Raw genomic sequence first — 25,544 nt, 5'->3', positions numbered from 1 at the left:
AAACATACAATTTGTTTTCACTCTCATCCATACCGGTGTCTTCCCTCAATCCACGTAAACCAAGCTGGTCACAAAGTCCTGATGCTCCCACCCCGTGAATCCATGCCTCTCCTCCACCCCCATGACGCGGCCTTGGTTCACACCACCGCTCTCTCAGAGCAGTGCAGAAGCCCCTCAGTTAGTCTCCCTGGCTACAGTCCTCCTGCCTCCCCAAACATCCTCCAGACTGTTAACACACTTTTATTTCTAAGGCACGTCTGATCACGATGTTTCCCTGATTAAAATTCTTAAATGGTTCCCCACTGACTGCAAGAGAAAATCAGATCTGCTCGGTTCCCCAGTAAATACGTACTTACTATGTACTCCACCCTGTACATGAGCCTGGAAGCCAAGGACCTCCGGGTTCCATCCTGCCTATCTTCCCAGCCTGGCCTGCACCCACGCCCAGCTCGAACCATCTGAGCCGGCTGACGCTCTCCGCGTACACCCTGCTCCCCTGAGACTCGAGACCTTCAGCTGGGCCACCCTTCTGCTGTCCAGCAGTCTCGTGGGCGCCTCAGTGAAACCCCTCTGATGCCCCCGTCAGTCCAGGCTCCACGGCACCTTGTCAACACCTTAGATGGAGCTCACAGTCAAGGACTGTTTGTGTTCAGGCCTCCACTAAACGGGGGGACTCTCCGAGGATGAAGAGACAGGTCACTCACTCGTGTGTCCTATGCACCTGTCAGGTTTAGTCAAAGAGAGCTGAAAGAATAAACTAAGTGTCCAAAGTGAGGACAGGGAACCGAAGAAAGGGAAAGGAAGGAGGGGAACATGCTGGCAGGATCAGCAGACTGCCGACCTCCACTGGGCCTGCTGGCTACGGCCCAAGCCCTGGCCACTCGCCCTTTCCCCTGGCTCAAGGCAGGGAGCTAGAAAAGTCCAGAAGCATAGGATCCACTAGAGCTGTCTCAGGGCCACTTTAGGGCATGCGCATTTTGCTCATTCAGAATAAATATCAGAGAAGCAAATGAGCGATCTGCATCAACATTTCTATGTGATCTTCGTGTCATGTTCAAACTCCTTGGCTGACCACATGCTCCCTTTCGTTATAACTGACCAGATTAGGATGCAGCTTTTTCTACCCCCAAGGAAATCACCTATTTGGGTCACCTCATTTCTACAACATCCCCCACCTCGACGAGGTCTCCTTGGCCCCAGCAGTTGCCCACATGTTCTGAGACCATCCGCAGACAATTCCCAGGAATGAATCAAAAATCGGCCAACCCAGCCATGGCTCCCTGGGTCGCAATGTTGTCATGACACCTCCTTTGTGATCTCAAGCTCTCCTCTCTCACTTTGCGAATCAGAGGCCCACGCTCCACCCCATAGGCCTTCCACCAGTTTCACTGGGACTGCCCAGATCCTAGGGAAACATAGAATGAGGATGAAGGAGGGGAGGAGGAAGGCTCTCACCTCCATCAGAAGAATGTCCTTCGAGCTCTGAGCCTGCACCTTTGGGTGCTGGACCTTCACAGCCACCGTCCGCCCATCACGCAGCACGGCCTTGTGGACCTGGGCCAGGGAGGCCGCTCCCAGAGGGGTGTCGTCAAAGCTCAGGAACAAATCATGAATCTGTCAAGAGAGGAGAAGAGAGGACAGGGCAATTATGAGGACTCAACTCAGAAGGGCGGGAGGAGGATGGGCCAGGGCCTCCACCAGTGGTGGCTAATGCCTCCATAACAGACTTCTCCTCTCTCAGCTGCTTTGCCTGGGTCCTTTGCAGCCATGGAAATTCACACACACCTGTCCTGACTCAGGAAGTGAGACAGAAAACACATGTGGAGGACGTGACTCACCTGTGCTTGGGAACCCAGCGCAATCTCCACTTAAAGCCAAAAAAGTGCTATCTAGAATGTCCAAGATTGTGCATCATCCATCCATTTAATTACCTACCACTGTACCTCCAGGGGCTTCCCTGGTGGCTCAGATGGTAAAGAATATGCCTCCAAGGCAGGAGACCCAGGTTCGATCCCTGGGTCAGGACGATCCCCTGGAGAAGGGAATGGGCACCCATCCCAGTATTCTTGCCTGGAGAATCCCACAGACAGAGGAGCCTGGTGGACTACCGTCCATGGGGTTGCAAAGAGTCGGACACGACTGACTAAGCGACGAACACTTGTACCACGTGTGCCTCCAAGGCTCTCGCATATGGATATGCTCAAAAGTTAACAGAACCTGGGCCCAGGGCAGCTCAAGACAGGGGATCAGACAGAAGATGTTTCAACGCCGCCAAGTTGGAAAGCTCAGGGACACGTGGGCTGGAGGCTCCAAACCCAGCAATGTCCACTTGTTGCTGCCTGAGCCTCGACATGGGTCCCCAAGCCCACTCCTGACCCGGCCCCCTGGCAGAGCTCCCAGGCTGCAGACCAGAGGCGGGCTTTCAGTCTTCACGAGTGATGCCATGCCAGGCGTCCTGGGCAGACCCCCGTCCCCTGTGCCTCACTTGCTCTACGAATCGGACCGTATACCCCGTGCTCTTTCAGCTCCTCTTCCCTTCTTCCTTCCCCCCGCTTCCCTCTTAGAAATGTCATCCCAGTTCTCCCGAAGGAAAAGGTCTTTCTGACTCGAATGGTATCAGCTAAACGGTTCAGATAGGAATACTCTACCAGATGGGAAGGAGGGTCCCAAAAGCCTCTTACAGAATCTCCCCAGGGCGGAAATCTATGTCCCCTCCATTTCTTGAGTTCCCTGGATAGCCTCACAATTCTGGAAAATCCAGACATTCACAGGCACACATATGCACACCCCTGTGTGCACTCACACACCTCCCCTCCTCCTCACGCCAGGCTCTCAAGCCGAGGTCGACACAGCCCCCGGGCCCCGCTGCCTCCCTCTGTCCCCCTTCTGCAGCGGCCACTCCGCACTGCCCCCCAGCCCCTCGCCTCTCCTTGGACTTCGGAGGTTCACAGGATCCAGGGCCACCCCCACCCCATCCCTTTGTTTGCTAGGCCGCACCATCACTCCACTAATCTCCTCTCATAAATCACTCGCTCCAGTCCTGTCATCATTTTTGGAGCTTTCACTGACTCCATGCCATTTGTCAATATCCTGCGGGGGCCAAAGGTCCAGGCGAACGCGGGAGGGGCCTCCCCTTTTCTGTCATGGGCAATGCGTCCAGACTGGCTTCCTGTCCCCCTCCTCCCTCACTTTGTACCCCCCCCCCCTTACTGCTCGCTCCCCCAATCACACAACCTTTTTCCCTCCCCTCGTGGATTCTGGGCTCCCTGAGGCCAGCTCCTTCCCACACTGTCACCCTGAATCACCCGTGATCCTGGGCCTGGGCGTAGACTAGGAACGACGGGACCACCCGCCCTCCATTCCGCATTAGAACACCAGCTCCAAACAGGCAGCGATTTTTTTTCTGTTTTGTTCGCTGCTGACTTCCTTGCACTTAGAACAGGACCGGAACTTGTCGGTGCTAAACGAATATTTGTTGAAGGATCGAATCCACTATTCTGTCTATTGGAGAGGGGTTGAATCAACTCTTTCCTCCTTTTGGAAATGGCTGGACCACCCTGCTCCAACAGCCCTCCTACTCCAAGCGCATGTCGGGAGTAGGATTTACCTGCGGGCACCCCGCCTGCTACTCCAGGGTGGGTGTGAGACCCTGGCCTGCGGAGTCAGAACCCCGGGGAGCTCCTCGGGCCATCCTGCTTGGATCAGAGACGGACACATGACCCAACTGGTCCAATCAGACTCAACGGTTCTGTTTGACCTGTGGAAGAGCTTTTCTTTCTTGTTGTTCAACTCGGAGCTGAAAGCTGAACGTGAAGCCTGGAGCTGCCAGGGGCCACAGAGTAGACACCAAGAGGAAAGCCGAGTCGGCACGAGTGAAGCCCGGTCACCCTGGTCCTAGCCACCCTCGGTGCCCACCCCATATATCTTTTTTTTTTTTTTTGCTGAAGGCAGTGTGAGTTGTGTTCTGTCACACACAACTGAAGGGGTTCTGCCTGACGCAGCGTGCACTCAGGCCCCAGCTGGAATAGATGCAAGAGACCTGGGCACAGTGCCTGGTGCCCCCCAAGAGGCCCAGTGAGTGGGAGTTCCATCCCCTCCCCACCCTCTTGCTGGGACTTAGACCCAGAAACAGAAGCGGGCTGGAATTTCAGCAACGTTCCCGTCCGTTACGTAATGGCAACCACACCACTTCCTAGGAAACCCTCCAGTAACTCCTGAAGGAGCACCAAGGAGAAGGTTTTTCTGGAAAAATAGCTGTGAACTCAGACCCTCACCTCTGGCAGCTAGATTGGGCCAAGCTCCCCGCTGCAAGGAGGTCTTGGAGGTCATCCGAGCCTACCCCCACCCCAAGCCTCCGCCTGGCTCCCTGGGCACATTTTGCTCATCCTCTGAGAAGGACAACCCATCTTCGAATCCGTGTCATTGCAGGGACGTTGCAGAGTCACTGCAGCCAAAGAATGGCATGGCATCACTAGGGCTGTGTGTCCAGAGAGCGGCCAGGAGGGCGGGAGGGGGCAGGGGAGGGGGAGCCGGCCAGGGCAAGCATCACCCAGCCTCCAGGGTAAGGGGAAGGCTGGTCTCCCATAGCCCCAGGGAATGGGGAGGGGGCCTTCTACAATCCCCTGCTCCCGCCAGGGGCTGGTATGGGGGCAATCCCAGGACCACCCAAGCCCAGGTGCCAGTTCAGCACCCTGAACAAGGCCGAGCTGTGAGGACTTGCCCAAATCCCCCATTTGACCAGTGGAAGCGAAGAGAGGCGCGGACAGTAAGGGTGCACAGGGAACCTGATGGAGAGATAGCCCACCCCTCCCCACCCCTGACCCCCACCACCTCCCGGAGCCCCGGGAGCCATCCTTCTCCCCTCTATCAGTAAGCAAATCACACACCCACAACCCACTGTGCTTACACACACACACACATACACACACACACACACACACACACACACTAATTGATTGCTAGTCAATGTTCCTAGCTGGCTTATAAAAAAAGGTAATTAAAGATTGGTGCTACAGCCTGTAATTAAATATGAATAAAGTATCTCTAAATGGAACCTTGATTCAAAGTGTTCGCTGAAAGTACTTTATGCTGATAGAGAATAAGGAAAAATAGACCCTGTCCCCAAAGCAGAATTATACCCCCCATGCAGCTGAAACAAACGCCACCCCCCTCCAATCAGGCCTCATCCCCCCAGCCCTTTCAGCAGAAAACCATTAGCAGAAACAAACTGCAGCATTTGCAGCAATTAGATTCAAGCAGGGCCCTCAGCTGCCTCCAGTCACTCGCAGGAACCCGTCTCCCTTTCTTGGGCTTCCCTTCCCCCGTGCTCTCATTTCTTCCCCTCTGGGTCTGGCGGCAAAATCAATTAAGTAAAACAACTACATTTTAAAATGACTAGTTATGTGCTTTTTAATTACTGTCGGCTCATGATTCAAATATATCGATGTCCCTGTCTGGAAAAGGAAAAATAATCAGAAAGAAAGTTGCTCTAATTTTGTATGATGTGTGTGTGCATATGCATGTGTGCGTGCGTGTGTGTGTGTGTGTGTGTGTGTTGGGGAGTTTATGTACATCCGAAGGGCATGTGTGTGTGTGTGTGTGTGTGTGTGTGTGTGTGTGTGTTGGGGAGTTTATGGGCATCAGAAAGGCCAGAAGAAACATGTCACCCCTAGGGGTTTAGCTGACCAGAGGCTCAGGTTAAGACTTTGTAACACACGAATATATGAGATGATGGGTGCTAACTAAATTTATTGCTGTAATCATTTCACAATCAATGTAAGTCAAACCATCACACTGTACAACTTAAGCTAATACAGTGATGAGTATCAATTACATCTCAATAAAACTGGAAGGAAAAAGATGCCAGCAGACTGGCTTCAGCTGAGGTCCAGGAATCGAGAGACCACGTGACATGATACCCCTGTCCAAGGCAGAGTGACTCCCAAGAAAATCGGCCAGGAGGAGTCCCACGAAGCCAGGTTACTGGGCAGTGTTTCCAAAATGCCACACTGAGGAGCCACGTGCTGGCCAGGTCCTCATTCAGCCCAAAATAAGGAGGCAGGAAGTCAGGATCTTTGGGGAAGCCTCGATAATAATCCCTGGGGGAGAGTTCCTCCTGGGTCTCTTAGTCAGCCCCACCAGAGCCTACAGCCAGGCAGTCTCATGAGGACTGGTGCATCAATCACAGGATGGAGAATGTCCCAGATTTTCCAGGATGATCCAATAGCAAATATCCTCTCCTGTTGCCCCCACACTCATTCACCTCAGACCTCTTCTGGATTCAGAAACAACATCCCCATATGATAAAGCTAACAAATTGAACAGACCCTGAACTGGCCAGCTCTAGAAAGAAGCAAATCCAGGCCTTGATGCCAGGGCCAGGCAGTTCCCAGTGAGGAGCCAGGATGACTGCCTGGGGCACCTGAGCGGGTTACCATGGCATCAGCAGCCAACGACATCTGGCTTCATGGTCTTGAGATGGCCCACCCCACACCTGGCTGGGTGCCAGCAGCCTTTGGCCGCCGCCTGATGGGGAGAAGGACAAGAACCCGTGCTAATGAAGTGGCAGGAGTGAGCGGTACCCACCCCTGCCTGAGGCAGACAGCAGAGCTCTAGCTGGCTAGAACTCTGCAAAACACTGTCCAAGCCTGCCGTGGACAGGAAAACCATTCCCTGCTCTGGGCAGCATTCCCCAGGAGCCTGCCCCCAGAATCCCTACATCTCACAGTTGCCCCATCAACTGCTACCCCAGTTGCTGCAATTCCTGCCCTTTGAGTAGGGGCTGGACTTAATGGCCATCACTACTAACAAAGAGCGCGTAGAGGAAAGGACACTGTCCACTTTCCAAGACTGTCACTGTGATATCCTCCTTGCTTTCTCTCTTGGAATGCATGCCTGAGGGAAAGCAAGCTGCCATGTCATGAGGCCCCTCAAGCAACCTGTGGAGAGACCCATGTGGTAAAGAACCGAGGCTCCTGCCGACCATGGGCCACCGTGAAGGCAGCTCCTCCCTCCCCACCCAGGCCTTCCGATGCCTGCAGCCCAGCTGACATCTTGACTAGAACCTCACGAGGAGACTGAGCTGAAGCCATCCGGCGAGTCACCCCCAGGTTCCTGACCCGCAGAGACCTTAAGACATCAGATGCCTGTTGTCTTAAGGCACTACGGTTAGGGGTAATTTGTTATGCAGCAGTAGCTGATTAATGGGCCCCAAGCACACCCTGCCAGACATCACTAATCAATCATAGCTCCACTCCTGCTGGGCCCAGATGATGCCTCAAAATCTCCCTCAACCCTGAGCTCCAGGCAGCCACTACCAACTGACCAGAGTCAGCATATGAGACGAAACCAATCTGGCATTGCTTTGCCTGAGACAGCTGGACGGCATCACCAACTCAATGCACACGAGTTGGAGCAAACTCTGGGAGCTGGTGGAGGACAGGGAAGCCTGGCGAGCTGCAGTCCACGAGGTCACAAAGAGCTGGACACGACTGAGCAACTGAACAACAAGCCTCAGCCCATCGGTCAACAAATACATACATGACAGAAGCCCCGGCAGGAGCATGGGTCAACAAAACAGGCAGTCCCGAGCCACGAGGAGACCTTGGTCCAGCAAAATGTCCTACTGAAAAAAGGCGACAGCCTCTGAAAAACACACCTGCATTCCAGCAGGACCTGCTGGAGAGGATGCCCCCTGCCCAGGGCGCCTCACCCAACCCCAAGGGACCTTCCGGCAAGGTAAGAAGAGGGGACCTCTAACACCACCACACAGACCCCGGGGGGCCAGGGGAGAGGACAGGGCATCCAAGTGTCTCTCCCATCTCCCCACTCAACAGCTGCCCTGCCTCAAGGTGGGGGCACCCCCATCTCCAGCTGCCCGCTCAGAACAATTTATTATAATAAAAATCACATCAACAAGAACAGCTCAAGGACACCTAGATCCTTTCATGGAAGTTGTGTTCTCTCTGGGGTTCTAAAAGATCAAAGCATCGGTTCTGCAGAGCTGTTACTTACTGCTACTGCCAAGCTGGGCCAACAGCAGAATTTGAGGCCCTTCTCAACAAGGGTCACCCCCAGAAATAACAAAACATCCTTCCTGTCGAAATTCTTGCAAGGAGGCTGGCACAACACTCAACTCTTACCAATTCGTACCTCCAGGTACAGGGTAATCATCTATCGGGCTCTGCCAAGGGCATCACAGGTCAGACTAAGCTTCTTCTCTCCTGCAGGATGGTAACAAGTAGCTGACGGAAAGAGAAGCAAGAAGCCAGGAGCAGCCAAACCCTAGGAGAGCCATGGTGTGTTGCCATGGGAATGCCCACCCACTGGCCAGGACAGTCCGATCCAAGAGGCAGCAAGGCATAGCGATTTCAATGCAAGCTCAGGGTCAAACTGCCCTGACTCAGATTCTGGCTCCAAGGTGCATCAGCTTGGGCAGTGACATAACCCCTCAGTGCCTCAGCTTTCTCATCTGTAAAATGGGACTTTTGGCACCTGCCTCATAGTATTGTATGAAACATTATACATAAAAATTCTAGGATAGAGCCAAAGAAGACCCCCCAGTAACGGTACCAGGAGTACTGGGTATCCCATCCGACACCTCCATGAAGAGGACATGCTCTAATGAAAAGGGCATTGGAACAAGGAGGCTGTCAGGTCGGCTCTATCAGCGAGTGAAAGCCACCATCCTCTTTTACCTGAAGACTCCTAACTGGTCTGCCCATTCGTGTTCCTTTCTCTGCCAAGCCCTCTTCCATGTACAGCTCAGGTGAGATTTTCCAAACATAAGCTGATCATGTCACGTCTCCCTGCTTCCAACACATCACCAACTTCCCAGGGTCAAGATCCTTAGCACGACCCACAGGGGCTGAACTTGCCTACCTCTCCAGCCCTTCCTCCTCCTACTGGCCCCCTCCAGCTCTCTCTGCCCTGAGCAGATGGCCTCTTTTGATGACCAGCGCACTCCCATCCTGCCCACGACAGGCCTTTGCAATGTGCCATCCTCTCTGCCTAGAGGGAATGAATAGGAATTCCTCATCGAGGGAACTCCTACTCACCCTTCAAATCACAGCTCGATGGGCACCTCCGCAGGGAAGCTGCTGCATGTACAATCTCAGAGCTCACTGCCCTCCTCAACAACCATCACACAGTTGCCCTTTGCCTCAGTTTACATTTGCTGCATCTCCCTCTTCCCTGCCAGATGACAGACTTCTGCTCCAGCTCAGCATTGCCGCCAAGGTGCCCGGCACATAACTGGCGAATGAATGGAGGTGAAGTTTTAATGTCTCCATTCTCTTCCTGGCGAGGAGACTCCGGGCCTTCCAGCTGATCTGGGGCAGCTAAAGTGGCTACAGTTCCCTCAAGGTGGCTGGGCACCTCGAGCGCTGTGGGTGGAGGGACTCTATGGAAATGTTGTGATAATAATGATTAATAAAAAGCAGATAAACACCCAGTGTGGCTGGCCAGCCCCGGGAAGCCATCCATTAGATCTGTCATTCATTAGCGGTTGGGGGGGAGGGTGCAGTCCAATCAGATCTCCTCAGTTTCAGCAAACCTTCTGTAAATTGTAGGCTGCAGGCGCTGACATTTGATAAATTATTCTTCATAATCCGCCGTGGGCTGTCATAAATCTAATCTTTCAACGTTCCCCATCTTAATAACTTGTCCGGCCGCACAGGGTGACAGGTCTATGTCTCTGCCTGTGATAGAGATCTCTGGGGTAACGAGACTAGAGATGCCAGGCGTGCAGTGTGAAGTTGAGGACTGCCCCCCACAGCCATGGCAGGTATCCCCTAGATTATCAGAATGCAGAGATGATGGGTTGTCTGGGGAGATGAGAAGTGTCTGGGTGGGGGTGGAGGGGTGGGGGTGGGGGGTTAGGGCTGTGCCAAGTCTTCACACCCCATCACGCGCCCAGACACATGGGGTGCCAGGAACTCAGACCCAAGATCCAGACAGGCTGAGCTCTACGCCCTCCGCTGCAAGCCTGCCCATGTGAGGACTCACCACTTCTTCCTTGAACTTGATCTTGGTCGGAATAAGGGATGTCACAATATCTCTGCTCCGCGGGGGTTGAATGTTTAACTGTGGGAAATTTTTTGCATTTGCATAATCTTTGCAGCTCTTATGTAATTCCCTACCCTCTCTTGAGGTTAGGTAGAGTTGATATCACCGCCCCCACGGCACACAGGAGAACATAGCCCCTAAAGGTCAGTCATTTGTTCATTCAGCAAACACTCACCGAATGACTGCCATGTGCAGGGCCCCTGGGCGAATCACTGGGGACCTGATGGGGAGAGTGAGTCCTAACTGGGCACGGCCACACCCTCTAGAGTCACTACTGGAATGTCAGGTCCAGCAGGGAGACAGGAATTAATTACGAAATCACAAAGAAAGGTACACGAAGGGAGAGGCAGCTAGTGCCATAAGAGCCTGTGCTCAGAGGGTTAAACCTGGGCTGGGAGAACTTCTTGGAAGAGGTGACAAAGAGCTGAGCTCTGAAGGATGAGGAGCCAGTTAGTCCGCTGAAGAGAGGAAGCAGAAGCCTTGTAGGCAGAGGGGCAGCCTGTGTGAACCATGAATAAGGGGAGTACGTCGTGGCAACAGGAGACAGCCAGAGACAGGAGCATCTGCAGCCCCCAACCAGATTTGGGGGAAACCACACGCAGTCCTGGCTGAGCCCAGCTACGGGAGCAGGGGTTAAGAACACCAGCCACCGCCTGCTTTTGTAGCCCACAAGCAAAGAGTATGCTTTCACATTTTTAAGTGAGGAAGATCAAAAGAATAATACTTCGTGACATGTACAAGTTACATGAAACTCAATTTCCACACCCGTCAATAAAGTTTTATTGGGACCCAGCATGCCCATTCATTCCTTACTGTCTACGGTCGCTGTCATTCCGCAATGGAAAAGTTTAGTCATTGCCAAAGAGAGTATGTGGCCTGAAAAACCAAAGCTGTTTACCATCTGGCCCTGTGGTAGGCAGAAAAACGCCCCCCTCTAAAGAGGGACAACTCACCAATGCAATGTACGTGATCAGGGGCAAACTTGGGGAGGCGGATAGGGAGGGACAGGAAGGCCTGGCATGCTGCAGTTCATGGGGTCGCAAGGAGTCGCACACGACCGGGCGACCGAACGACAACAAAGATGTCCGTGTCTCAGTCTCCAAAGATGTGATGAAATTAAGGCTCTTGAGATGGGAGAGTGTCCTGAATTCCCGTGTGGGCCCAGTGCAATGGATATAAGGGTCCTTATGTCAATAAAAGGGAAGCAGAAGGGCCAGTATTAGAGCAGAGATGTGAAAAGGAAAGAGGTGAAAGGATGAGGGCGAGTGAAATTTAGAGATGCTTCACTGCTGACTTTGAAGGTGAAAGAAGGGGCCACAAGCCAAGGAACGTAGGCAGCTGTATAACTGGAGAAGACAAGGAAACAGGGTCTTCCTTCTTCCCTGCCTCCAGAAGGAAAGCAGCAGCCAGCACCTGCATTTTAGGGCTTCTGGCTTGGTCGGGAAGATCCCCTGGAGGAGGGCATAGCAACCCACTCCAGTATTCTTGCCTGGAGAATCCCATGAACAGAGGAACCTGGCGGGCTACAGTCCATAGGGTTGCAAAGAGTCAGACACGACCGAAGTGACTTAGCCTGACAGTAATATAATAAATGTATATTGCTTTAAGCTACGAAATCCGAGGTAATTTGTTAGAGCAGCAAGAGGAACCTAAAACAGACCCTGAAATAGAGCATTAGTGCAACACTCTCAGTACATGTCAGTTTTTATTCTTTTTCCTGCATTTCCCAGGATAAAGGTGGGACTAGAACACTGGAGACTGTGGCAAGGAGCTGTACCAGATGCGTGGGGAACCCAGGTCAAGGGCAAACCCTGAGACGTGAACCAGGAAGGGCGCATCACAGCTCCCGGTTCTGCGGCACCAGGGGACACACCCAGAACCAGTCCTGTCCTCACCCGCGTCCCAGGGCAGGGCGCTCTCTGCTCCCCCAGCTGCCTCCAGCGTTCCCTCCCAGCCCCCAGGTCAAACCCTAATACCTGAATCAGCCTCTGCCTTCCTCCCAAGGAGCCTCAGACCTCACACAGGACCATCTGTCATCAGCTCACACACCAGAGACAGGAAGAGCAGCGGGGGCCCTGAGAGACCCCTCATCATCCTGCTGATGACACAGGAGCTGTCCCCGCTGTTGAAGTAACAGCCCCTCCTTCTATAAAACCCATTTTACACACACACACACACACACACACACACACACTCCTACGGCTCTCATCAGATGCGGGTGCTGATGACTTTTTTAAATATCTGGAAACCAGGAACCCAGTGCTTGGATCCCAGCCTCTCCAGGCTGAACCCCAAATTGCTCAATCTCACGTGGACTCTCCAGCCTTCTCTGACCACCAGCTTTAAGGAGAGAGAGGGCCACTGTGCAAACCCAGCCCTGTAGGAAGACCCTTCCCCAAGCTGCTTGCAGGCTGACCCGCTAACTCACTTCCCCCACCATCCCCTTCGGTGCTGTGGTCAGAACCCTGGGAGGTCCCTCTCTCTGGTGCCTCCCTGTTTGATTCATCCTGAGTCCTGTGGATTCAGCCCCCAAAGCACATCTGTTCACCCTTCATCCAAGTCACCATCGCCTCTTGCCTGGATGACCTCGAGAGCCTGGTAACTGGTCACCCGGTTCCACCCCGACCCCCTGCGAGCCTGCAGGCTGGGCTGTGCGGTTCTCTGCAGGGAGCCGGTGCCCCTGCCAGCCTCCAAGCTCCTGAACATGCCTGGTGCCTCTCCAGCCTCACCTTTTGGAGTGTCTCTCTGTCCAGCCACTACACCCCTTTTTGCCCCCCAGACAGATCCACACTCTGCCCCAGCCTGCTGCCTCTGCATTCTCTCTGTCCCGCCTCCCCTTCCCCTAAGGTCCCCCTGGCCTCAGCTTCATCCTCACTTTCTCAGAAAGGCCACGCAGGCCCCCACACGAAGAGCACTCCTCTTCTCTTGCGGCCATTATCACAAGTGCCAATAGCTTTTCATTTTCCCGAATGTTTGCTTAGCATCTGCCCTCCCCACAATGGGATCGCGAGCGCCCATGAGGCAGCTTGCTCGTGCACATGACCCCCGGCGCCCCACAATCGAGCTCGGTAAACATCTGCTGAGCTGATAAATGAATGAGCCAAAGATGGGTGAGGTCGTGGGAGAGAGGAAGTCTGCAGAGGGTCCACGCGGGAGCCCCAGCCCGTGGGCCAGCCACGCCACCCAGCCCCAGCCCCGGAGGCCCCGGCCACCTGCTGCAGCTTGGGTTCAGAGATCTCCCCGGGGCCCTCAGCCCTGCCTCTGCCCGTCCGCTCAGGCCGCTCCACCTGCCCTCCCAGCCTGTCTGCTCACTCCTTTTACAGCACTGAGGTCCTGCTCGGGTCTGTCCCCCTTCAGAAGGTGCCCTAATTCAGCCCTCCCTGCATCCCTATTTGTGGCTTCCAAGAACACCGGAAAACTTGCCCAAACTTCAGAGAACTTCCTCTCGTCCCGTCTTGTTAAGTTACATCTACAGCTCACTCTGTACCCAAAACACAAGCTTCTCTGAGAAGTCAGTTGCGTGATGCCAATAACTTGAGGAGAGCAGCCCACATATCACCCTCCTCTGACTTCGCCCTGCCCGTTCCGCTGTGGAAAGTGTTGCGCCCTCCGAGTCCGGGGGTCTAATCCCACCCCTGCCACCAGCCGGCAGTGTGACCTGAGGGAAGCTGCTTCACCTTCTCTGGATCTCAACACCTCCTCGCTTGTAAAAGGAGGTGTCATGTGACCCTTGATAGCCTTCCCAATTCTGTGATCCCAGAACACCTACCTTCCAGCCAACAGTCCCCTAACTGTGCCTCCCAGCTGCCTTCTACACACGTGCACACATGCACACGTACACACTACATCCGCTTCTCCACCGGGAGTCGGCTTACCCTCCCTGGTCACACACACACACACACACACACACACACAGACACACTCACACACTCAGAGTCACTCCCAAGTGGCACAGGCAAGGCCCCTAAGGGGTTCTCCTTGAAGCAGAGCCCCCCGTGGGCAGAGATCACCAAGGGTGCCTGGTCTGGGACACATGCTTGTTCCTGAAGCTCCATGAATAAAGAAGCAGGCACAGCTGGCCTATTCATAATCAGCATAAAAAATTGATTAGCCCTTTCCAGATTAAACATTATTGTTTCAACGAGGAACATAAATCAGGTGGACGTGGAGGGCTTGCCCCCCTCTGCTGCCAAGGAGCGGCATCGGGTAGACAGCAAGCAGGGCCAGTGGGAGGAGAGGAGGGCCCCCCACCTGCACGCACAGAGGGGTGGTTCCTTGCCCAGGGGGGAGCTGGAGAGGAGAGCCCGACAGCGCCCGACCCCCGTCCCCAGGCTCCTCAGAGCGCCCACTGAGCCATCACCTGACGCAGCCAGCCTGGGGCTGAAGGCAAAGGGGAGGACTGGAGTGACGTCCCAGGAGGGAGCTTGGACCCCAAGGGCAAGGGTGGGTCTCAGAGGCCCAACAGCACGGCCTTTTTTCTTTTTTTTAATTAATTTATTTATTTTAATTGGAGGCTAATTACTTTACAATGTTGTGGTGGTTTTTGCCATACATTGGCATGAATCAGCCATGGGTGTACATGTGTTCCCCATCCTGAACCCCCCTCCCACCTCCCTCCCCATCCCATCCCTCAGGGTCATCCCAGTGCACCAGCCGTGAGCGCCCTGTCTCATGCATCCAACCTGGACTGGCGATCTGTTTCACATATGATAATATACATGTTTCAATGCTATTCTCTCAAATCATCCCACCCTCACCTCCCACGGAGTCCAACCAAGGAAACCAGAATTGAAAGAGACACCTGTACCCCAGTGTTCATCGCAGCACTATTTACAATAGCCAGGACATGGAACCAACCTAGATGTCCATAGGCAGGCGAATGGTTAGGAAAGCTGTGGTACATATACACCATGGAATATCACTCAGCTATTAAAAAGAATGCATGTGAATCAGTTGGATGATTCAAATGAGGTGGATGAAACTGGAGCCTATTATATGGAGTGAAGTAAGTGAGAAAGAAAAACACCAATACAGTATACTAATGCATATATATGGAATTTAGAAAGATGGTAACGATGACCCTATATGCAAGACAGCAAAAGAGACACAGATGTACAGAACGGCACAGCCTTGAACCGGCCCCTCTCCTCCATGAAGCAGGCAGGGTAACTGCAGCGTGCGGGCCTCTGGAGTCAGACACTGCTAAGGTTCAGTCACCAGTCCAGCCACTGTCCTGCTGCGCAACCCTCAGTTAAGTTTCTGAGCATCTCTGAATCTCCGTGTCCACACCTGGGAAACACGGGGAAAGGGATACCCACCTCGCCAAGCTGCTGTGAGGAATAAATGAGATCCTGGGAGTCTGAAAACCTCCAACGCGTGCCGAGGAAGGAGAAAACAGCACTTCATCCATACTCGGTTCCTTGACCTGCCAGGGTTCCCATCGCCTGCCCCAGCTCCCACTCAGCAATGCGAGGAGAGGCCATCGAGCGCCAGAATATGACACCTTGTGAACGGCAGGGGGCTCCTTACAGGGAACAAGGGAGCCCAGGGGTGAGGAGCCTGGACTCCGCAGTCGGTCCCGGCCTTTGCTCCTGATTCTGCCTGATGCTCTCTGTGTGACCTCAGGCATGTGGCTCAGCCTCTCTGGTCTTGGTTTGCACCTCTGTGAAATGGGAATAACTGCACTTCCCCCTCAAAGCGCAGCTGTGAGGGTTGTGAGAGGTAATGTCTGCAAGTTGTGCAAGGGTCCCACACATTTCCTCTGGTCTTTCCTCTGGTTCTGGCCTGACTGCCATTCTCCATATTTGCATCTGTGCTTGAGGACTCCGACTCCAAAGCCACAGGAATTAACAGCCCTCGGGAGCAGCCCTCACTCAGTAAGTTAGCTGGTGCATAAACACCCTACCTTCTCCCTGGTTGATGGGTGGGATAATTCTAAGACGAATGTTTGGCACCATTTCCGAGTCTCCCCCCAGAGTTAACCTTCGTCCACCCACCGTGGCAGCTGGCTTAAGAGCACACAACCGCTGCTCCTCCTCTGCCCTGGACCACATTCCCACTTCCCTACTGGAAACACCTGCTGTTCGTTCTTGTTATTTACTCGCTCAGTTGTGTCCAAGCCTTCCGCGACCTCATGGACTGTAGCCCACCAGGCTCGCCTGTCCACGGAATTCTCCAGGCAAGAGTACTGGAGCGGGTTTGTTATTTCCTTCTCTAGGGGGTCTTCCCGACCCAGGGATCAAACCTGCATCTCCTGCTTGATAGGTGGATTCTTTACCACTGAACCACCCAGGAAGCCCAAGCACCTAAGCTTCCACAAAACCACTTGCCCTGGAGCCCTTTTCTTGGAGTCATCTTCTGGGAGCCCCCAAACAGAATGAGCACCTCTCATGCCATTAGCACCGGGCCAAAGCTGGCATTTCCATTCCCTGTAGGATGGGGCAGAACCTGGGACTCCTCCGAACCATCGCTTCTACACCAGCCATCACCAGTAAAGACAGCTGTTGGGCTCAGACGGAGACAGAAACTAGTGCAATCACATCCACCTTGCCCGTGCCACCACTCCCAGCCCTGAGAGATGCAAGCAGAGACCCTCTTTCCACAGGAAGGGGGCAAAAGGCCACAGTTTCATTCAAGGAGAAGACGAGGGCCCTGCAGTCCCTCAGCAGCCCCAGAGGGCATGGGTGTCAGCTGTCCAGGCAGCTCCTTCAAGGGCAGAGACTACGGCACTCATCCTCTGGCCTGTAGCCATCAATGAGCCCTGACTCACTGCCCAGCTTAGGGCACTTGCTCGGAGCCGCAGGAGGATGGGATGGTGAGGGAAGAACGCGGCCCTGCCTCAGCCCCAGGAGACAGCTAAAAAAGGCTCATGGCTCAGCAGTGGAGAATCCACCTACCAATGCAGGAGACACAGGTTCGATCCCTGGGTCGGGAAGATCCCCTAGAGAAGGGAATGGCAGCCCACTCCAGTATTCTTGCCTGGAGGATTCCACGGGCAGAGGAGCCTGGTGGGCTACAATCCGTGGGGTCGCAAGGAGTCAGAGGCAACTGAGCGACTGAACATCAGGGAGCGTTCACCTCTGCCAGACGTGAATGACTGACGGAGTCCCCACCCCCTCCCTAGGTTCCTGCCTTGGGCCACTCCATCCATCTTGCACTGTTGACTGACTCTGCTGAAATGTTTTTCTCATCAGTCAGAGGGGCCTGCATAACACACGTGCATGCGCGTGCCCACATGCACACACACACACACACACACACACACACTCTCTCTCTCTCTCTCTCTCTCTCTCTCTCTCTCTCTCTTAGCTGATTTGACATAACATTGTTCCTAAGAGCTGGAATCTGGGGCCACTCCCTGAAGCTTACTACATATCCAGGCCCTCTTTAACATCTATTCTAATGCCCTCCAGGAATCAGCTCCTCTTCAGGGCTCACAGCTGGGGTAGGGCCTTAGGCAACAGAGTTCAAAACCTGCCTCTGCCTCCTTTAGCTTTGTGACTCTGGCTGTTACTTAACCCCTCAGGGCCTCTGCTGCCTCATATGCAAAACTGGAATGGTAAAACCTACTGACCTTGCAGAATGACTTAGAATGTTTCTAAGGGTTAGAAACAAAGCCTATAAAACATCCAGCCAAGGTGTACTACATAGAAAGTACCAAATACACAGACACTGTACCATCATCATCCGCTGACATGAACATCTCTGGTTCTGTTGGCCTTCCCCTCTTCTTGATGCCTTCCTGTGCCTTGCCCCTTCCACCTGACCCCAACTGTAACCTTGGGTTTGCTTCCTAGGGCTACCAAACCAAATCACTACTGACTGGGTGTCTTAGAACAAAACAAATGCACTGTTTCACGGTTCTGGGGACTAGAAGCCTGGAATCAAGGAGATGGCATGCCTGCATTCCCTCTGCAGGTTCTAGGGGGGAATGCTTTCTTGCATCTTCTTGGTTTCTGCTGGCATCCCGCAATCTTCCAAGTCTCTTGGTTCATCATCATTACATCACTCAGAGCTCTGCTCCCACTGTCTCACGGCCTTCTTAGAAGGACAAACCAATCACTGTGGCCCACTCTAAGCCAGTACAAACTCATCTCAGGTTGCTTACATCTGCAAAACCTCATCTCACAGTCTGAGGTTCTAGATAGACGTGAGTTGGAGGGGTGGTGGGGGATGATGGAGAACATTTTATTTTGTAAAGTGAAACTAGAAGGGGGCAGAGAGTCCCTCCTGGGGCCACAGTTGGGAAGAGGTGAGGCCAAGAGAGGCTGGTGGCCAGTGGTCATGGAGGGAGCCATGAGGGAAGCTGACCTTCACTCACGAAGGTCACTCAGGAAGAAGTTGAGAGACAGAGAGGAGAGTCCGGGAAGAGCTCCCCGAAGGCCCAGTTCCACTCCAACCCTTGCTGAGATGTGGTTCCATGAGCCAAGACATCTGCCTTTTTACCTCCGCTAGTTCAAGTTGGGATTCTGATCCTCACAGCCAATGCACCATCCGTGATGAGTTGATTTGTGTCCAAATATCCACGTGTTAACCCCCAGCACTTAGGACACAAACTTGCTTGCAAACAGGGTCCTTGCAACTGTAATTAGTTGAGATGAGATCATGGTGGCATAGGCTGGCCCCCTGATCCAACAGGACTGCATTTATGAAAACTGGAAATTCAGACACAGAGACAGACACACACATAGAGGGAGAACGCCAGGTGAGGATGAAGGCGGAAATCGGGGTGATGCTTCTATAAGCCAGGGAACACCACAGTCTGCCTGCAAACCTCCAGAAGCCGGAGGAGAGGCACGCAACAGGGCCTCCCCAACACCCACAGATGAACCATCCCTGCCAACACCAGGATCTTGGACTTCCAGCCACCAGAACTATAGGACAACAGATTTCTGTTGCATAAGCCACCTGACTTGTGGTACTTCATTACAACAGCCCTTGCAAACTAAGAGAACCTCAGCCAAGCTCCCTGTCATTCCAGCCCTTCTGGCCTGCTCTCAGTGGGAAACAAGTTGAGGTCAGCCCTCACTGACCAGCACGTGCCCAGCTTCACGTGCCCTCATATCTTCCTCCTTAAATCTTCTTCATCCTCTGAGGGCCAGTTCACGGCCCACCTCATCCAAGAACCCCCTTCTGAATGTACCCCACAAAGTGAAAAGTGAAAGTGAAAGTCACTCAGTCATGTCCAACTTTTTGCGACCCCATGGACTGTAGTCCATGGAATTCTCCAGGCCAGAATACTGGAGTGGGTAGCCTTTCCCTTCTCCAGGGGATCTTTCCAACCCAGGGATCGAACCCAGGTCCTCCTGCATTGCAGGGGGATTCTTTACCAGCTGAGCCACAAGGGAAGCCCAAGAATACTGGAGTGAGTAGCCTATCCCTTCTCCAGAGGATCTTCCCAAACCCAGGAATTGAACCCAGGTCTTGCACATTGCAGGGGGATTCTTTACCAGCTGAGCCACAAGGGAAGCCTAAGAATACTGGAGTGGGTAGCCTATCCCTTCTCCAGCAGATCTCCCTGACCCAGGAAGCAAACCGGGGTCTCCTGCATTGCAGGCGGATTCTTTACCACCTGAGCCCTGCATTTCTCCTGCATCAGCCCCACAGTTGAGCACTTAATTCTTCTCTAATTACTCCCCTTGTGGAATATTCTGTCTGCCTGGTTTTGGGGGTGTGGGAAGGAGGGATGTGGCTTTAACACTTTCTGTATCCTCCACAGCTGACACAGAGTTAAGAGCTATCAGTCACTCAACAAACCTGCATTTTCTGAGCGAGCAAAGTATTAGTCCATGAGTGGGGCCACCATGAGCTGAGGCTCTCTCTTCACAGAACAGCCTGGGCACAGCAGCCCAGCAGAGGATGTGGGCATCCCTGCAAGCCAGATGCCAGGGACGGGGACCACCCCAAGCCTGGCCTGTGGGCTGAGGGTGAACTGGTGAGCAAATGGGTAGAATCGCCTCAAACCACAGATGGGGCTGACAGAAGGATACAAAGAACAGAATCCTATCCCCTTGGGAGATGAACTTAGGGATGTCCAGCCTCCTCGAAATCCACAGGGGACTCCAAGGTCTCAAGCAGGGTGGAAGCTACCTGAGGCCCTCTGGGTTTCGCTGAGAACAAGAATGACCTCGTTTCCCGTGCCAGTCCCCTCCTTCCGGGAACAAAGTTTCCAGCCCTGAACGGAAGAATCCAGGAGGATGAGCCCTGGGTCAGGGGTCGGGAGACCCGGGTTCCACTCCTGCCTTTACCACCAAGAAGCTGTGCCACTCTGGGCAAGTTACTTCCCCTCTCTGAGCCTCAGTTTCCTCACTGCAAAAAAAAAACCAGGCTTGGACAAGATGACTTCAAAACCCTTATAACCCATGAGTTAGTGACACTCTGGGATAATCTGTGTCTAAAGCAGCTGCCTCCGGTCAGTGAGGGCTCAATGAGAAGATACAGTGTTTGTCAAACCCCAGGAAGATCCGGGCACCCAGGTGAGGGGCTGGATATAAAGTAAGGATCCTGTCTTACTGCTTCGTTTCTTCCTCACAGCCCCACACAGGACAACCACAGCTAACAGCTGCTGGGATTCACGATAAGCTGGGCACTGCATTTTAGATGGTCTAGTCTTTCAAACCTCGTCACAGCCCTATTAATGCAAAAGTTCTATTATCATTCCTGTTTACAGATAAGGAAACTAAAGCTCAGGGAAAAAAAAAAAAAAAAACCAATGAGGGACTTCCCTGGTGGGCCTGGGGCTAAGACTCTGAGCTGCCAAGGCAGGGGGCCCAGGTTCCATCCCTGATCAGGAAACTGATCCTGGATGCCACAGCTAAGACTAGGTGCATCCAAAGAAATGCATGAAATAAATAGATTTTTTAAAAAAGAAAGAACTGATGATACAGTGAGAATATGGTAGATTCAGGGTCTGGGCAAAGCCCACTGAATCCAGAGCCTGTTTTATTAACCTTTATGCCATGCTGCCTCAGAAATGATCCTTTTGGTCCTTCTAGAAGCCAAACCCTGGCCTCCCGTCGACCCGTCATTTAAATAGCCCCAGACGCACCCTCATACAGCCTGAACAGGACTGTCCCACGGAAGATGGGGACCGAGACCGAGGCGGGCAGAGCTGGCCTCCCTGAGAACCCAGGCCCCGCAACCCCGAGCACGATGTCCTGCCCCCGATGGGGTGTCTCGGTGCGCGTTATGACCCATTATTAAGCACCTTCTGTGTGCTGGGCATGGACAGCGTCCTGAGGAAACCCCAAGACGAGGGGCAAGGGACCTGCCATCCCGGGAACATAAAGTGCCCTCTGAGACAACCAGACCACCGGCTGAAAGAGGAGGCCAGCCTGTCCCAGGGCACAGGGGCGTGTGAAACAGCGCAGAGGCCAACCCAACCACGTTACAAGACCTACTACGTGAAGAGCCCACACCAGGCCCCACTGGGACTCACGATGGGGAGGCAACCAATCTTAGCACAACAGACAACTGCCTAAGAGCGGCAACGGGGCGGGGGGGACACAAAAGAGCATTAATCCTGACTGGGGGGTCCCTGGGGGCGCCCAGGGGGACCAGTCCACCAGATACTGCACCTCAGTTTCCCAGATGTAAAGTGAGTAATAGTAGTGCCCATCTCAGAGGGTTCTAGTGAGAAGTGAGCTGATCCATGTGAAAGCTTTCCAGCAATGCCTGACACCTGACAGGCATCCACAGTGTGTGTGTGTGTCTGTGTGTGTGCGTCTGTGTGTGTGACAGGCATCCACAGTGTGTGTGTGTCTGTGTGTGTGTGACAGGCATCCACTGTGTGTGTGTGTGTCTGTGTGTCTGTGTCTGTCTGTGTGTGACAGGCATCCAGTGTGTGTGTGCGTCTCTCTGTGTATGTGTGACAGGCGTCCACATTGTGTGTGTGTGTCTGTGTGTGTCTATGTGTGTGTGACAGGCATCCACAGTGTGTGTGTGTGTCTGTGTGACTGTGTGTGTGTGTGTATATCTGTGTGTGTGACAGGCATCCACAGTGTGTGTGTGTGTCTGTGTGTGTATATCTGTGTGTGTGACAGGCATCCACAGTGTGTGTGTGTGTCTGTGTGTGTGCGTCTGTGTGTGTGACAGGCATCCACAGTGTGTGTGTGTGTCTGTGTGTGTGCGTCTGTGTGTGTGACAGGCATCCACAGTGTGTGTGTCTGTCTGTCTGTGTATGTGTCTGTGTGTGTTTGACAGGCATCCACAGTGTGTGTGTGTCTGTGTGTCTGTGTCTGTCTGTGTGTGACAGGCATCCAGTGTGTGTGTGCGTCTCTCTGTGTATGTGTGACAGGCGTCCACATTGTGTGTGTGTGTCTGTGTGTGTCTATGTGTGTGTGACAGGCATCCACAGTGTGTGTGTGTGTCTGTGTGACTGTGTGTGTGTGTGTATATCTGTGTGTGTGACAGGCATCCACAGTGTGTGTGTGTGTCTGTGTGTGTATATCTGTGTGTGTGACAGGCATCCACAGTGTGTGTGTGTGTCTGTGTGTGTGCGTCTGTGTGTGTGACAGGCATCCACAGTGTGTGTGTGTGTCTGTGTGTGTGCGTCTGTGTGTGTGACAGGCATCCACAGTGTGTGTGTCTGTCTGTCTGTGTATGTGTCTGTGTGTGTTTGACAGGCATCCACAGTGTGTGTGTGTCTGTGTGTCTGTGTCTGTCTGTGTGTGACAGGCATCCAGTGTGTGTGTGCGTCTCTCTGTGTATGTGTGACAGGCGTCCACATTGTGTGTGTGTGTCTGTGTGTGTCTATGTGTGTGTGACAGGCATCCACAGTGTGTGTGTGTCTGTCTGTGTGTCTGTGTGTGTGTCCATCTGTGTGTGTCTGTGTGTGTGTCTGTGTGTGTCCATCTGTGTGTGTGTCTGTGTGTGTGTGTACATCTGTGTGCATGTCTGTGTGTGTCTGTGTGTCTGTGTCTGTGTGTGTGTCTGTGTCTGTGTGTGTGTCTGTCTGTGTACATGTGTCTGCGCGTGTCTGTGTGTGTCTGCGTGTGTCTGTGTCTGTGTGTCTGTGTCTGTGTGTCTGTGTCTGTGTCTGTCTGTCTGTGTGTGTGTCTCTCTCTGCGTCTGTGTGTGTGTGTCTGTGTGTGTGCGTCTGTGTGTGTGACAGGCATCCACAGTGTGTGTGTCTGTCTGTCTGTGTATGTGTCTGTGTGTGTTTGACAGGCATCCACAGTGTGTGTGTGTCTGTGTGTCTGTGTCTGTCTGTGTGTGACAGGCATCCAGTGTGTGTGTGCGTCTCTCTGTGTATGTGTGACAGGCGTCCACATTGTGTGTGTGTGTCTGTGTGTGTCTATGTGTGTGTGACAGGCATCCACAGTGTGTGTGTGTCTGTCTGTGTGTCTGTGTGTGTGTCCATCTGTGTGTGTCTGTGTGTGTGTCTGTGTGTGTCCATCTGTGTGTGTGTCTGTGTGTGTGTGTACATCTGTGTGCATGTCTGTGTGTGTCTGTGTGTCTGTGTCTGTGTGTGTGTCTGTCTGTGTACATGTGTCTGCGCGTGTCTGTGTGTGTCTGCGTGTGTCTGTGTCTGTGTGTCTGTGTCTGTGTGTCTGTGTCTGTCTGTCTGTGTGTGTGTCTCTCTCTGCGTCTGTGTGTGTGTGTCTGTCTGCGTGTGTCTGCATGTGTCTGTGTATGTGTCTGCGTGTGTCTGTGTGTGTGTGTCTGCGTGTGTCTACATGTGTCTGTGTGTGTCTGTGTATGTGTGTGTATGTGTGTCTGTGTGTGTGCCTGCATGTGTGTCTGTATGTGTGTCTGTGTATGTGTGTCTGTGTGTGTCTGTGTGTGTCTGTGTCTGTCTGTGTCTGTGTCTGTCTGTGTGTGTCTGTGTATGTGTGTGTATGTGTGTCTGTGTGTGTCTGTGTATGTGTGTGTATGTGTGTCTGTGTGTGTCTGTGTATGTGTGTGTATGTGTGTCTGTGTGTGTCTGTGTCCATTTGTATGTGTGTCTGTGTGTGTGTCTGTATGTGTGTCTGTGTATGTGTGTCTGTGTGTGTATGTGTCCATTTGTATGTGTGTCTGTGTGTGTGTCTGTATGTGTGTCTGTGTATGTGTGTCTGTGTGTGTCTGTGTATGTGTGTGTATGTGTGTCTGTGTGTGTATGTGTCCATTTGTATGTGTGTCTGTGTGTGTGTCTGTATGTGTGTCTGTGTATGTGTGTCTGTGTGTGTATGTGTATGTGTGTCTGTGTGTGTCTGTGTGTGTGTGTCTGTGTGTCTGTGTGTGTGTCTGTGTGTGTGTGTGTATGTGTCCATTTGTGTGTGTATCTGTGTGTGTCTGTGTGTGTCTGTGTGTATGTGTCCATTTGTGTGTGTATCTGTGTGTGTCTGTGTGTGTCTGTGTGTATGTGTCCATTTGTGTGTGTGTCTGTGTGTGTCTGTGTGTGTATGTGTCCATTTGTGTCTGTGTCTGTGTGTGTCTGTGTCTGTCTGTGTCTGTCTGTATGTGTGTCTATGTATGTGTGTCTGTGTGTGTCTGTGTATGTGTGTGTATGTGTGTCTGTGTGTGTGCCTGCATGTGTGTCTGTATGTGTGTCTGTGTATGTGTGTCTGTGTGTGTCTGTGTGTGTATGTGTCCATTTGTGTGTATCTGTGTGTGTCTGTGTCTGTGTGTGTCTGTGTGTATGTGTCCATTTGTGTGTGTGTCTGTGTGTGTCTGTGTGTGTATGTGTCCATTTGTGTCTGTGTCTGTGTGTGTCTGTCTGTGTCTGTGTCTGTCTGTATGTGTGTCTATGTATGTGTCTCTGTGTGTGTCTGTGTATGTGTGTGTATGTGTGTCTGTGTGTGTGCCTGCATGTGTGTCTGTATGTGTGTCTGTGTATGTGTGTCTGTGTGTGTCTGTGTGTGTATGTGTCTGTGTATGTGTGTGTATGTGTGTCTGTGTGTGTGTGTGTGTCTGTGTCTGTGTGTCCATTTGTGTCTGTGTCTGTGTGTGTATGTGTCTGTGTATGTGTGTCTGTGTGTGTATCTGTGTGTGTATGTGTGTCTGTGTGTGTCTGTGTCCATTTGTGTGTGTGTCTGTGTGTGTCTGTGTATGTGTGTGTATGTGTGTCTGTGTGTGTGCCTGCATGTGTGTCTGTATGTGTGTCTGTGTGTGTCTGTGTCCATTTGTGTGTGTGTCTGTGTGTGTCTGTGTCCATTTGTGTGTGTGTCTGTGTGTGTCTGTGTGTGTCTGTGTGTATGTGTCCATTTGTGTGTGTGTGTCTGTGTGTCTGTGTGTGTGTGCTGTTGCTGTTGGCGCGGCGGCGGTGGTGGGGAGAGTTGCAGCTTAAAGGAGGAGAAAGCCTGGGAAGCAAGGAGGGAGGAGAGGCCGGCGGCCCGGGGCGCAGAGGCACCCGGGCGGGCGGTCAGGGCGCTTGTGGGAGGCTGCGGAGAACGTGGGCGCGAGCGGGCGCCCGGCTCCCGGGGGCCTCGGGCGCACAGCGGAGAGGGCCGGGCCGGGCCGTGCGGGCTCGCGGAGGCGGGACCGCAGGCGGCGCCTCG

At 53.1% G+C, this 25,544-nt stretch overlaps 1 protein-coding gene across 3 annotated transcripts in view; it reads right to left on the bottom strand.

Moving 5' to 3' along the window:
* Window positions 1-25,544, bottom strand: part of ADCK1 (aarF domain containing kinase 1) — a 138,867-nt gene that overhangs the window by 41,369 nt on the left and 71,954 nt on the right. For all 3 annotated transcript variants that reach the window (XM_065940442.1, XM_065940445.1, XM_065940444.1), the window contains one exon: window positions 1,456-1,614. In XM_065940442.1, the coding sequence (XP_065796514.1) occupies window positions 1,456-1,614 (159 nt within the window). The remainder of the gene's footprint in view (window positions 1-1,455; window positions 1,615-25,544) is intronic.

This window comes from Muntiacus reevesi, chromosome 7 (assembly GCF_963930625.1).
Source record: "Muntiacus reevesi chromosome 7, mMunRee1.1, whole genome shotgun sequence".
NCBI lineage: Eukaryota > Metazoa > Chordata > Mammalia > Artiodactyla > Cervidae > Muntiacus > Muntiacus reevesi.
This window is presented reverse-complemented; position numbering and strand designations above follow the sequence as displayed.